Source organism: Salvelinus fontinalis, unplaced genomic scaffold (assembly GCF_029448725.1).
Source record: "Salvelinus fontinalis isolate EN_2023a unplaced genomic scaffold, ASM2944872v1 scaffold_0242, whole genome shotgun sequence".
NCBI lineage: Eukaryota > Metazoa > Chordata > Actinopteri > Salmoniformes > Salmonidae > Salvelinus > Salvelinus fontinalis.
This window is the reverse complement of record NW_026600451.1, coordinates 1-12,500: the sequence shown is the minus strand read 5'-3', so window position 1 is coordinate 12,500 and position 12,500 is coordinate 1. Positions and strand designations below refer to the sequence as shown.

The following is a 12,500-nucleotide window of genomic DNA, read 5'->3' as shown; positions in this document are numbered from 1 at the left end:
CGTTGGCTCAACTTATCCCATGGCCATTGGCTCAACCGTTGGCTCAACTTATCCCATGGCCATTGGCTCAACCGTTGGCTCAACTTATCCCATGGCCATTGGCTCAACCGTTGGCTCAACTTATCCCATGGCCATTGGCTCAACCGTTGGCTCAACTTATCCCATGGCCATTGGCTCAACCGTTGGCTCAACTTATCCCATGGCCATTGGCTCAACCGTTGGCTCAACTTATCCCATGGCCATTGGCTCAACCGTTGGCTCAACTTATCCCACGGCCATTGGCTCAACCGTTGGCTCAACGTATCCCACGGCCATTGGCTCAACCGTTGGCTCAACGTATCCCACGGCCATTGGCTCAACCGTTGGCTCAACTTATCCCACGGCCATTGGCTCAACCGTTGGCTCAACTTATCCCATGGCCATTGGCTCAACCGTTGGCTCAACTTATCCCACGGCCATTGGCTCAACCGTTGGCTCAACTTATCCCATGGCCATTGGCTCAACTGTTGGCTCAACTTATCCCATGGCCATTGGCTCAACTTATCCCATGGCCATTGGCTCAACTTATCCCATGGCCATTGGCTCAACTTATCCCATGGCCATTGGCTCAACTTATCCCATGGCCATTGGCTCAACTTATCCCATGGCCATTGGCTCAACTTATCCCATGGCCATTGGCTCAACTTATCCCATGGCCATTGGCTCAACTTATCCCATGGCCATTGGCTCAACTTATCCCATGGCCATTGGCTCAACTTATCCCATGGCCATTGGCTCAACTTATCCCATGGCCATTGGCTCAACTTATCCCATGGCCATTGGCTCAACTTATCCCATGGCCATTGGCTCAACTTATCCCATGGCCATTGGCTCAACTTATCCCATGGCCATTGGCTCAACTTATCCCATGGCCATTGGCTCAACTTACCCCAAGGCAAAAAACATTTACTATATTAGCCCACACAGATCCAAGGATGCACTTTCATGCTGGGTTTAGGACCTCATACTGAAGCGTATAGAGAGCCCAACTGATGTATAGAACAATCTTTAAATGATCTACTTTAGTTTAGATACAAGCATCATGAAACCGCTAACAAAATTAATTCATTTGACTTGGTGAAAATCAGTTTTTTTAAACCTTGTTTACCACTTTTTCAGACTCCATGAAATGATGTCCTCTTCCTAAATGTTTGGTCAAATTATACATTTTGTGTATGGTTTCCTAGAAACAAGGGCTGGCTCAACTTACCGTTTGGTTCAACTTACCCCTCTCTCCCCTGTATTAGTGTTGTCACTCATAACTCGTAGTTAGAATGTCATCTGTGTCTCTCCAGCCTTCCCGTGCCATGAGAGCGGTGCGACGGTGGTGCAGTACGCTCCCAAGCAGCAGCTGTTGATCTCGGGAGGCAGGAAGGGCTTTGTGTGTGTGTTTGACATCCGTCAGAGACAGCTGCTACACACCTTCCAGGCCCACGACTCAGCCGTCAAAGCCCTGGCGCTCGACGTCTCCGAAGACTTCTTCGTAACCGGCTCAGCTGAGGGGAACATGAAGGTGATTTTTCTTATTACTTTTAATGAGGAAAATGGAATTAGAATCTTCCTGAATTGAAATGGAATTGTTCCCAATCCTGTCAACCATTAATCTGTGCTCTCTAGCTGTATTTCAATGACCAAATGTGTGTAAAAATGTATTTAAGTCACAGGATTGATCTGTGAAAGACATCATGTAATTCCATTAATGTATTGATCATTGCCTTTCTCTTTACCTCTCTCTCTCACTACTCCTCCAGGTGTGGAAGCTGGCAGGCCATGGCCTCATGCACTCGTTTAGCACAGAGCATGCCAAGCAGTCCATCTTCCGGAACATCGGAGCGGGCGTTATGCAGGTGGAGACCCGCCCCGGCAACCGCATATTCACCTGCGGCGCCGACGGAACCCTCAAGATGAGGGTTCTACCCGACCGCTACAACATCCCCTCTAGCATCTTCGACATTCTGTAGACCCCAAACCACTTCCTGTACTGTCTGTAGAGAGGTCATCTGATTGGTTAGTGGTTGAACGTTGAAACGATAACCAAACTTTCACTAGAATATTCAACATCTTGTAGAAACGTAAATACCTGAAAGTGGTATGTCTGAATGGCGGTGGATAGGAAGGAGTAAGGTTGAAAGATTAACCAAACTTTCTTTCACTAGTATAACGTTGTGTAGAGAGCCAAGACTTGTGTCAGAGAGACGAAGAGAGATCGGGGTAAAGGTTTACAGATAGATCACTAAGTATATTACACTACTGGATAGGCTAGTTGAGAGGGCTCTAATGATATGAGTGACGTAGAGGTGAAAGGTTGAGAGATGACCAAGGTTTCAGCAGCTTTGAGAGAGCGACAGAGAGTGTACGGTATGACTTTACCTAGCGGAAATCGTATCAGAAAAGTTCAATTGAGCTGTGAATATTTTTTTCTTTCCCAAAGCCTAAAAGCGTGTATTAAAACATAAAAGCAACAGGTTCCATACTTGATTTTAACAGTTAGATTTCCTGTCATTTTAAAGGCGGCTGCTGGACGTTTACGAGTGTGTCAGTCCATATGAAAGCTATGCATGACTTCCTGTTCTCGTTTTAAGCGGTGCAACCACATGGTTTATTGATATGATAGTGCTCTGTACAAGTGCTCAAGCTCTTAAAAAGTGTGTATCTGTTGTCATTTTGTGCCCATAAGCTGAACAACTCTCTTAGCGTCTACATTTAACCAGCGCTGTGGTTCCTTTAGTCAGTGGTCTGGTGTGACTCTAAAGTTGTTGGATCTGCATTTTGTTGAAATGGTTTTATCCTCTTCATTCCCTGGCTAATCTCACTGTTAATCTCACTGTTAATGGCACATTATCCCCATAGTGACCCCATCCCATAACACTGGCTGCCCAGTGACTCGCTAGCCTACTCCATCGATTGATCTATTGATTGATTGAGCCTAGCTCTGTGATCACACCTCTCTGTATCTGCCGCCCGCCTGCCGTCAAAAGCCTGTTTGTGCGGCAGCAGCGGCCTCACTGCTAGAACGTTGTGTTTGGAAGATGGTGTGTTTTGATCCTGTGACTGTGTGTAGTCTATATGTCTCATCTGTCGTCCCCCCCCCCCCCCCCCCGAGAAGAAAGAAACACATGGGGTCTGTTATGTTCTGTTTTTGCACAAACATTTTCATTTTTTTTAGTTGAACTATTTACTTGTTTTTGGTTGGTTGGTTGGTTGGTTGTTTCTTTGCAGGCTGTTGTTATTTGTGTTGGACTTTTTGCCTTTTACGTTAGGAATGTAAGGGGTTAATACTGTATTTTACTGGGACAGTGCAACATGGCATAGGTTTGTGTTTGGTGATACTACTGTACTGTATTGTTTTTACAAACCTTATTGAATAGATATTTGCACTCAAATCTGGGGACACTAAAAGTTTATTTCAAAACAAATAGGCTATGGGAAGAACAAAGAAACTACTGTTATATACAAATGAATGTCTGGCTGTATTTGGCCTAGTAGTAAAAAGTGAAATAGTTTTAATATATAAATATATGAAATACCACAGCAGCTTGTACAAACATGAAAGTGTTTTACTTAATTTTTGTTTCGTATAATACCAGCTGGATTAGTTGTATCTTTTGTTAAATGTTTGTATTGTTTTTATTATTCTACGTATTATTATTAAACAGATTTGTGTTTCCTTCCCTCCCTCTGGGTACCACGTCTGATCTCTGACATCTATGTTTACATATTCTACCTTCTCTCGTCTGTCGTGTGTATGATGCTAGTACTTATGAAGCTTTATAATGCCTTATAAACATTCATAGGTCACCTTATAGATGCAGTCATAGAGCATCATTAAAAACATCACAGTGAAGCAATAACACGCTAGGCGCCTTACAAAAAGGTACCGAGCCTTGTTTTGCTTTATGGTACATGCTTCATAATGCTCTATAACATCTATAAGGGGACATTCATGTCTATATAAGATATTAACACTTCATAATGCTCTATAAGGGGATATTCATGTCTATATAAGATATTAACACTTCATAAAAAGGTGCTTTAAGTAAAGTGTTGTTCAGGTATCTACAGTATATATCTATCTAAAGCTCACTGGGGAGGCTACAACTAAAGAACTAGAGAGAGTCCAGAGAGAGACAGGAATATATAGCAGGCTGTTCTACCGTGGTCAAAGTTATACCTTTGTAAGTTGAATAAATTATTTTTATTTCATCAGGTTGATTTTATGCTTGTTTCTGTATTTTCTCTCTCTAGACATGATAATCAGTAGAGACCATGCAGCGGCAAATATCATTGTCGGGAAGAAACATATGTACAGATTTCCGATATAGGTATTTTTAAAACATTTTGCTCTCTGTAAGGGATGCTGGTCATGGTAGGATCCAAGTAAATATGGAAACTCATTTCTGATACATATTTTTTCATGCAGTCACAGGGAAAGTCTAGTAAGGACTTTACAGGTATAAATAGTATTAACTCCACAAAAAGCCAGGTTTCCAGGGTAGACCTTAAAAAGTTACATTTTCAAAATAAATATAATGTACAAGTGAGAGACATAAAAACAATATATAACAAGTCAAACGGTTAAGTATCCTTACAAAAAGATCATTCCAAGATCTCATATGGAAAACTACAGCAATTATTTTACTGTTTAAACCATCGCCACAATACAATATAGACTAACAATTATATTATAATGATCAACTTTCTACTCTGATAAGCCCTTATTCAGTTAAACTCTACATTGGAAAAGGTACAGTGTGTGCATCTTTGGAAGCTGTAATCCAATTTAAACAAATAATTTAGCAGCATTCACAAAAAGGGTGTTTTATCCCAGCCAGCAGTTCCAAAAAGCCATTAGAAAAGAGTCCTCGTTGAGATGGCATAAAACTAAAGACAAGCTGTACATATTATAAAAAATTAAATTAAAAAAACATAATATTCACTAGTGCTGTTCATCTTTAATTAAGCACTTTAAAAAGCTGGCCATCTTTAATCAGAATAACATTAAAATACCATCTGAATACTGTCAAAACAATGTCAGAATACTGTAAAAATACCATCAAAACATCCTCAGAATACCATCAAAACACCCTCAGAATACCATCAAAACATCCTCAGAATACCATCAAAACATCCTCAGAATACCATCAAAACATCCTCAGAATACCATCAAAACATCCTCAGAATACCATCAAAACATCCTCAGAATACCATCAAAACATCCTCAGAATACCATCAAAACATCCTCAGAATACCATCAAAACACCCTCAGAATACCATCAAAACATCCTCAGAATACCATCAAAACATCCTCAGAATACCATCAAAACATCCTCAGAATACCATCAAAACACTGTCTCAGTCATCAGAGATGAAGTGCACCACATACAGCTTCACGTAGCTCTGATCCCACACATACAGGTGTCTGTCATTGGGGCTATAGGATAGCATGGCCAGCACCCCGCCAGGGGACCTCAGGTCAAAGGTCACGTTGACCGGTTTCCCCTTCAGGAGGTCGAAGGCGAAGGTCACACGGGTGTCCTTGGTGTCGGTGACGTAGAGCACGCCACAGGCCACGAAGGCGTTGCCGGCCTTGGTCCTGGGGTAGGTGGTGTTGATGTACGATGTGACGGAGAAGCTCTTTAGGTCCAGCTGGGCCACCATAATGCTGTCGTCCAAACTGGAGGCAAAGATCAGCCACAGGCCGTTCTCATCCGCCGCAAGCTTGAAGTAGGTCTTGGAGTTGTAGAGAAGGTAGGACAGGTTGTGGTACAGAGCATTGTCGATGGCCAGGGTGTGGAGACGCTTGGACTGCAGGTCGAACCTGGGGGATGGATGGAGAGATGGAGGTAAGAAATAAACAATCTACATTCCCACATTTACCTTTGCTTTCCTTAGGAACTGTGCACCACAATGCCACACCAGCAGAAGAAAAGAACAGTCTCAGGATCGTACACAGCCAGGGACATCACAGACAGAATATTTTTCTTCAAGACTTTAATTGCACAAGGCCAAAAAGCTTCACCTTGATTTCCCTCTGACAACTATCCATTGTTCTCAGACAAGTATCTAGTGCGGTAGGAGCTAAGGGATCAATTGGATTCAAGTAGGATAATTACCATCCCTTCTTTACCTGGCCAGGTTGGAGGTGCCAAACTATGGTTCTTTATCTGGCCAGGTTGAAGGTGCCAAACTATGGTTCTTTATCTGGCCAGGTTTGAGGTACCAGACTATGGTTCTTTACCTGGCCAGGTTGAAGGTGCCAAACTATGGTTCTTTATCTGGCCAGGTTGAAGGTGCCAAACTATGGTCCTTTACCTGGCCAGGTTGAAGGTGCCAAACTATGGTTCTTTACCTGGCCAGGTTGGAGGTGCCAAACTATGGTTCTTTACCTGGCCAGGTTTGAGGTGCCAGACTATGGTCCTTTATCTCGCAAGGTTGAAGGTGCCAAACTATGGTTCTTTACCTGGCCAGGTTGAAGGTGCCAAACTATGGTTCTTTACCTGGCCAGGTTGGAGGTGCCAAACTATGGTTCTTTACCTGGCCAGGTTGGAGGTGCCAAACTATGGTTCTTTACCTGGCCAGGTTGGAGGTACCAGACTATGGTTCTTTACCTGGCCAGGTTGGAGGTGCCAAACTATGGTTCTTTACCTGGCCAGGTTGGAGGTACCAAACTATGGTCCTTTACCTGGCCAGGTTGGAGGTACCAAACTATGGTTCTTTACCTGGCCAGGTTGGAGGTGCCAAACTATGGTTCTTTACCTGGCCAGGTTGGAGGTGCCAAACTATGGTTCTTTACCTGGCCAGGTTGGAGGTGCCAAACTATGGTTCTTTACCTGGCCAGGTTGGAGGTGCCAAACTATGGTTCTTTACCTGGCCAGGTTGGAGGTACCAAACTATGGTTCTTTATCTGGCCAGGTTGGAGGTGCCAAACTATGGTTCTTTACCTGGCCAGGTTGGAGGTACCAAACTATGGTTCTTTATCTGGCCAGGTTGGAGGTGCCAAACTATGGTTCTTTACCTGGCCAGGTTGGAGGTGCCAAACTATGGTTCTTTACCTGGCCAGGTTGGAGGTACCAAACTATGGTCCTTTACCTGGCCAGGTTGAAGGTGCCAAACTATGGTTCTTTACCTGGCCAGGTTGGAGGTACCAAACTATGGTTCTTTACCTGGCCAGGTTGGTGGTTCCGGCAATGTGATAGTAGAAGGAACCGTTATGAACGGCATGGCCACACCCCTGGTAGAACTTCCTGCCGTCGATGACCTCACTGGTGGCATTCTGGAATGAGGTGATGCTCTTATACTCCTTCAACGTGCGACCTGGAGACAGATAATCAAAAAGACATTTGATTGGTTGTTGTGTGTAGGAGGTACCAGAGAAGTGCTAAAGATAATGTGATTGGCTGTTGTCTGCGTTTGCCTGGTACCAGAGAAATGCTAAAGACATTTGATTGGCTGTTGTGTGAGTTTGGGAGGTACCAGAGAAGTGTTCGGCCACCCAGATGCGTTTGTCGTTCAGCACAGCCGTGTCTTTCATCCACGTTCCGAACGTACTCTCCATCTTAGATACGTTACGGGGGTTGATCAGTGACTTGATGATGCACTCTGGGGGACAGAAGATAAAACATTTATTGTTTAATTGATTGCTAGATTGATTGGTTTACATATTCATGTTTTGTCTGTGGGTTTTTAAACAAATCCTTGAAGTCATGCAAGTCATTGTACCGTTTTTCTTATTTAGTGGTATCTCTTGTAACTTCCCAGCCTCTTTGGCGGACAGAGTCCCATCGTTTGGTACAGCATGTGACGGATCTGAAATAGTCAATGATAATCAATGAAAGTGATGATATTAGAATCAGTAGGAGAGTTGGAGGTGGGTAGAGGAACTGTAGGATAGATAGTAACAGGCTGACTCACCCAGGGTCTGGGCAGTATAGATGGGGGGGGGGGGGGGGGGTAGATACGAGACTTGGGTAGGATTAGTAGCAGTGTGCAGGGTAGTTACTCACCCAGGGTCTGGACAGTATGAATGGGGGGAGAGGGGGGGGGGGGAGATACGGGAGTTGGGTAGGATAAGTAGCGGTGTGCAGGGTAGTTACCCACCCAGGGTCTGGACAGTATGAATGGGGGGGGGGTAGATACGGGAGTTGGGTAGGATTAGTAGCAGTGTGCAGGGTAGTTACCCACCCAGGGTCTGGGCAGCGTGGATGGAAAGATTGACCCGGTTGCTCCTGTTTCTGGGGGGCCCCTGGGGTCCTTGTGGGCCAGGAGGTCCAGGAGGGCCAATGGGGCCTGGAGTACCAGGAGAACCAGCCGGACCTGGGGGGCCTAGACAGACCCAAAAGACAAGGATTTTCACAATCACATTGCATTTCAAGTAGAGCTGTCCAGGCATAAACTGGATCGACTGGTCATGAAACAGGACAGGGCTTGCCCACTAATGTTGCAACATATACAGGTACCTTAAGTGTTGTGCTAAGACCTCATTCATTTTCTGTTCTAATGAAGATCTGTGAAGATTTTGCAATAAAGTTATGTGCTGAACCATTTGAGTGTACAATGGTGACGGTACAGCAAGTCTCATCATGTACTATAGGAGTCATAGTGATGTTGTAATTGTGAGGTATCTCATGTAGACAATGGACATTGTCATTTCTGTCCGTTCTCACCCTCCAAGATGACATCGTTGGACGATTGTGTATTTTCTCCTGCGGGTCCAGGGTCTCCTCTATCTCCTTTCTCCCCCGGCTCACCTTTCTCACCTGTGAAGGAACACGGTCATTGTTTTTCATATGTACAGGTGATTTACAAATCCTAGCTTGAGACATGGAATGGACCAGGACTTCATAAAGGCCCAAAATAAACCCGAAATAAAGACCACAATCAAATGAGTCAAGCTTGTGTAATGTGTGAGACGTGGGTTCTTATATCTGAGCTACTGTTAAGAAAAGAGTTCCCACAATGTGAACTACACATGGGTCTCCTAAATCATCGCTTCCAGTCTGTAAATTCCAAGGATTCATCAAGTCAAAGCCAATCCAGTAAACCATTCCATTCACTTCTCCTGGGCTGCTAAAATATTGTCTATCTAGTGCCCTACTTTTGAGCAGGGCCCATAGGGCTCTGGTCAAAAGTAGTGCACTATATAGGAAATAGGGTCTGAATCATGTCCTTCCCTCCTGAGGAACGCACCAGTGGGCTGATGGGAGAATGAGGTTTACAGCCCATTCAAGAGCAGCCCAAAACCACAGAGTCATGAATAACATTAGTCTACTGTGGGACAGAAGAGCAGTTTCCTTTCTTCCTCCGTTTCCGGATCTATGGTGTTTGAATGGAGAGAAAGCGAAGCCCACCACAGTGGAGAACATGATTCAGCATTATGACACATCACATATCTCTGGATAGATCTGAATGCCTGTCCAATGACAGTTAATTAAGAATAGGTGAAAGAAAGTGTTATGTATGTGGAGATCTCTGTATGTGTGTGTGTGGCTTATGTGTGTATCTGGGTGCACCGTGGGGTAATTGTGTGCAAGTGTAGGTGTGTGTGTGTGTGTGTGTGTGTGTGTGTGTGTGTGTGAGTGTGTGAGTTTGCTTGTGTGTCTGAGGTTGTGTGTGTTAGGGTGCATGTTATTGACCCTGAGGAGATCTGCTCTACCCTTTCTGTTCTATTATCTCTCTCTTTTCAGTCACAGAGCCAGACTCTCTCTTTACCAGCCCCAGGTAACAATACATAATGGACACATCAGATGATGGACAGATAGATACAATGAGGCAGAAAATACAGAGTAAGAACGATTCTCTCTGTTACTGTAAAAGGGTCTTTCACTCCGTACCTCTCTTCCCTCGTTTCCCATCAGCCCCAGGCAGTCCGTCTAGTCCTGGGATGCCATCAGTGCCATTGTGCCCAGGCAGTCCGTCTAGTCCTGGGATGCCATCAGTGCCATTGTGCCCAGGCAGACCGTCTAGTCCTGGGATGCCATCAGTGCCATTGTGCCCAGGCAGACCGTCTAGTCCTGGGATGCCATCAGTGCCATTGTGCCCAGACAGACCATGCAGGCCAGGTAGCCCTGCCATACATACATTACAGCCACAGTACTTTACATGGTCAGGCAGCCCTATCATATACAAACACATTACAACCACAGTACTTTACATGGTCAGGCAGACCTATCATATACAAACACATTACAACCATGCAAGAGTAATATCTGAAGTACAGATGCACATCCGTGGGCAAAACATTTAATAAATACACACTCTTAAGCAATATCCCAGAGATGCTCTGGAATAGTCCTTGGTATACTTAACATTATGTGGGGGTCCAGGTTGTTGTCTGTCATTTCGCCATGGTTACACCAAGTTACTGGGATATGCTTATGGGTCACTCTAGCAAAAAGCTGTGGCACGGCTAAAAAGGGTTTGAGTGATGGCTGAGATGATCAATATGAATCATTAAAGTGTTTAATCAGTTGACAACTTACCAGGGGGTCCAGGAGGGCCGGGTGGTCCTACAACACAACATAGAGAGATCAGGGGATGATAACACACTGCACCTTGACTGGTGAAAACATGTTGGAAAATGTGTGAAACTCCACTTGAATTCACTTCAGAGTTACAGTAGGGAAAGAAGAGTGTTAATTATTATTACTGTTCTTGTCATTATTGGGACATACCAGCTATGCAGACTCCCTTGGTGCTGTTACAGATATCCAACAACACCTTGACCTGGAAACAAACAAACAAACCCCTTTTATTTAGGAAGAGAAGAAACCAGATGCATACAGCATGTCTTCACATTTTAGCATGTATGAACATTTCAGTAGAATACAATAGAATGAAATAAATGAAACTTTATAAAAATGACTTAACAGACTTTAACACAGTTTTGTCTTTAACAAGAGTCATGAATCTAGTCTGTTAAGAGTCTGTTCATTGTTTTTCTATGACTGTTTGTTCTAGATGTAAAACACAGCTTTTTCTCTTTCAAACGGATCATGTATATAAATGCCAGGGCTTACGTCTGAGATGCTCACTACATACCTCAGCGCCCACACACACACACGCACGCACGCACGCACGCACGTACGTACGTATACAAAGAGACATGGAGTAGCCTAGCTTACCGGCACCATAGAATAGGTCATCATCATCATCATGTCGTCCTGTATCTCAGTCTTCTGGAAACCCTTTGTCTTCCTGTGTTTGTGGTTCAGCTCATGTCTCATCTTCTTACCCATCTCCTTCCCCATCTCCTTCCCCATCTCCTTCCCCATCTCCTTGTCCATCTCCTTGTCCATCTCCTTGTCCATCTTTTCCCTCAACCCGTGGTGTAACTCCTCTCTCAACTCAGGGTGTACCTCCTCTCTTGTGTCCAGTCCACCTCGCCCCGTTTCCTGCCCCTGATGTAGCCCCTGAGTCACCTCCTGCCCCTGATGTAGCCCCTGGGTCACCTCCTGCCCCTGATGTAGCCCCTGAGTCACCTCCTGCAGGAGTTCCTGGCTCTTCTGATAGTTCAGCTCCCTCAGCTCTAGCCTCAGCTCCTCCTTTAACTCCTGTTGTAGCTCCCTCTCCAGCTCACGACTCCTCTTGTTACGGGAGTACTGGTACTCCCCCTGCTCCTTCCCCAGACCCCTTTCACCTCCTCCTGCACCTCCTCCACGCAGCCCTGCAAGCCACCCTGGGCCTAAGATAAGATAAGAAATACCTGAACATGAATAATCCTCGAGGGGTAATTGTTTTATCAATCATTACATCGTCTTGGAAACCCAGAACTAGTGTCAGCAACTCATTTATGTTACGTATGTCTGTCCACGACAGATTCATCATTGCAGTATGTACACACAGCCACAAAGACAAACAGAAAACGATCAACAATAAAAGTATTGAAAACATGGCAGTTTAAAAAGAGCAGCAGCACCTCCTCTTAGCTCCGCCAGCCTCCCTGCGCCTCCTGCTGCTACAGCTTCTCGGGGCACCTCCTGGAGGAACTCCACCACGGAGCTCTGTTCCACCTCCTCCAGCCTGGCCTCGGTGAGCTCCACACGGCTCCACAGCTGGTTCTGTTGCACTAGGAGCACTAGGAGAGCCACAGTGTTGACCAGTGCCAAGGCACACGTTCCGTAGATGATCACCCGCAGGGAGACAGACAGACTGGGGCGTGAGGGGAGCATCTCACACCCTCCAATCCCTCCTCCACCTCCTCCCTTCCGGGAGTCAGCGACAAGCTTCAGCATTCAGAACCGGATAATATGGTTAGAGACAGTCCAAGAAGTATATCTTCTCCAACAGAATCCCAAAACACAAAGGGAGTAAGTCTTCTTGGAAGATTAGTCCCAGGTCTAGTCTAGTGGGCTAGAGCAGAATCCAAGAAATACCCGTTCTCCTAAAGAGGGAGTCTGCAATTCCAATAGAATCCGAGAGGACAGAAGTGTATATGTCTACTCCAGACCATAGATACTGTTCGT

The 12,500-nt window shown here is 45.0% G+C and overlaps 2 protein-coding genes and 1 long non-coding RNA gene across 5 annotated transcripts in view; 1 reads left to right on the top strand and 2 right to left on the bottom strand.

The window, feature by feature from the left end:
* The window catches only part of LOC129844865 (uncharacterized), a 2,688-nt gene extending 1,332 nt beyond the window's left edge, over positions 1 to 1,356 (bottom strand). The window contains exon 1 of the long non-coding RNA XR_008758019.1: positions 1,267 to 1,356. This is a non-coding gene — a long non-coding RNA (uncharacterized LOC129844865). The remainder of the gene's footprint in view (positions 1 to 1,266) is intronic.
* The window catches only part of LOC129844864 (dmX-like protein 2), a 134,477-nt gene extending 130,763 nt beyond the window's left edge, over positions 1 to 3,714 (top strand). For all 3 annotated transcript variants that reach the window (XM_055913024.1, XM_055913023.1, XM_055913026.1), the window contains 2 exons: positions 1,335 to 1,552; positions 1,791 to 3,714. In XM_055913024.1, coding sequence (XP_055768999.1) covers positions 1,335 to 1,552; positions 1,791 to 2,000 — 428 coding nt within the window. In that variant the 3' untranslated portion in view covers positions 2,001 to 3,714. The remainder of the gene's footprint in view (positions 1 to 1,334; positions 1,553 to 1,790) is intronic.
* Positions 3,233 to 12,494, bottom strand: gldn (gliomedin). The gene is made up of 11 exons (XM_055913022.1): positions 11,954 to 12,494; positions 11,160 to 11,719; positions 10,710 to 10,761; positions 10,518 to 10,544; positions 9,870 to 10,103; positions 8,703 to 8,795; positions 8,221 to 8,361; positions 7,759 to 7,845; positions 7,513 to 7,638; positions 7,203 to 7,353; positions 3,233 to 5,857 (listed from the first exon to the last, which is right to left on the bottom strand). The coding sequence occupies exons 1-11, from the start codon at positions 12,267 to 12,269 to the stop codon at positions 5,392 to 5,394; spliced, it is 2,253 nt and encodes a 750-aa protein (XP_055768997.1). The 5' UTR covers positions 12,270 to 12,494; the 3' UTR covers positions 3,233 to 5,391.
* Between the last annotated feature and the right edge of the window lie 6 nt (positions 12,495 to 12,500).

Coding starts and splice junctions, on each gene's coding strand:
- gldn (XM_055913022.1), bottom strand. CDS start 12,269: ATGCTGAAGCTTGTCGCTGACTCCCGGAAGGGAGGAGGTGGAGGAGGG. Junction 8,796..9,869: donor TGGGAAACGAGGGAAGAGAG/GTACGGAGTGAA, acceptor GTTCCTTCACAG/GTGAGAAAGGTGAGCCGGGG. Junction 5,858..7,202: donor GGAACCACCAACCTGGCCAG/GTAAAGAACCAT, acceptor TCCATCCCCCAG/GTTCGACCTGCAGTCCAAGC.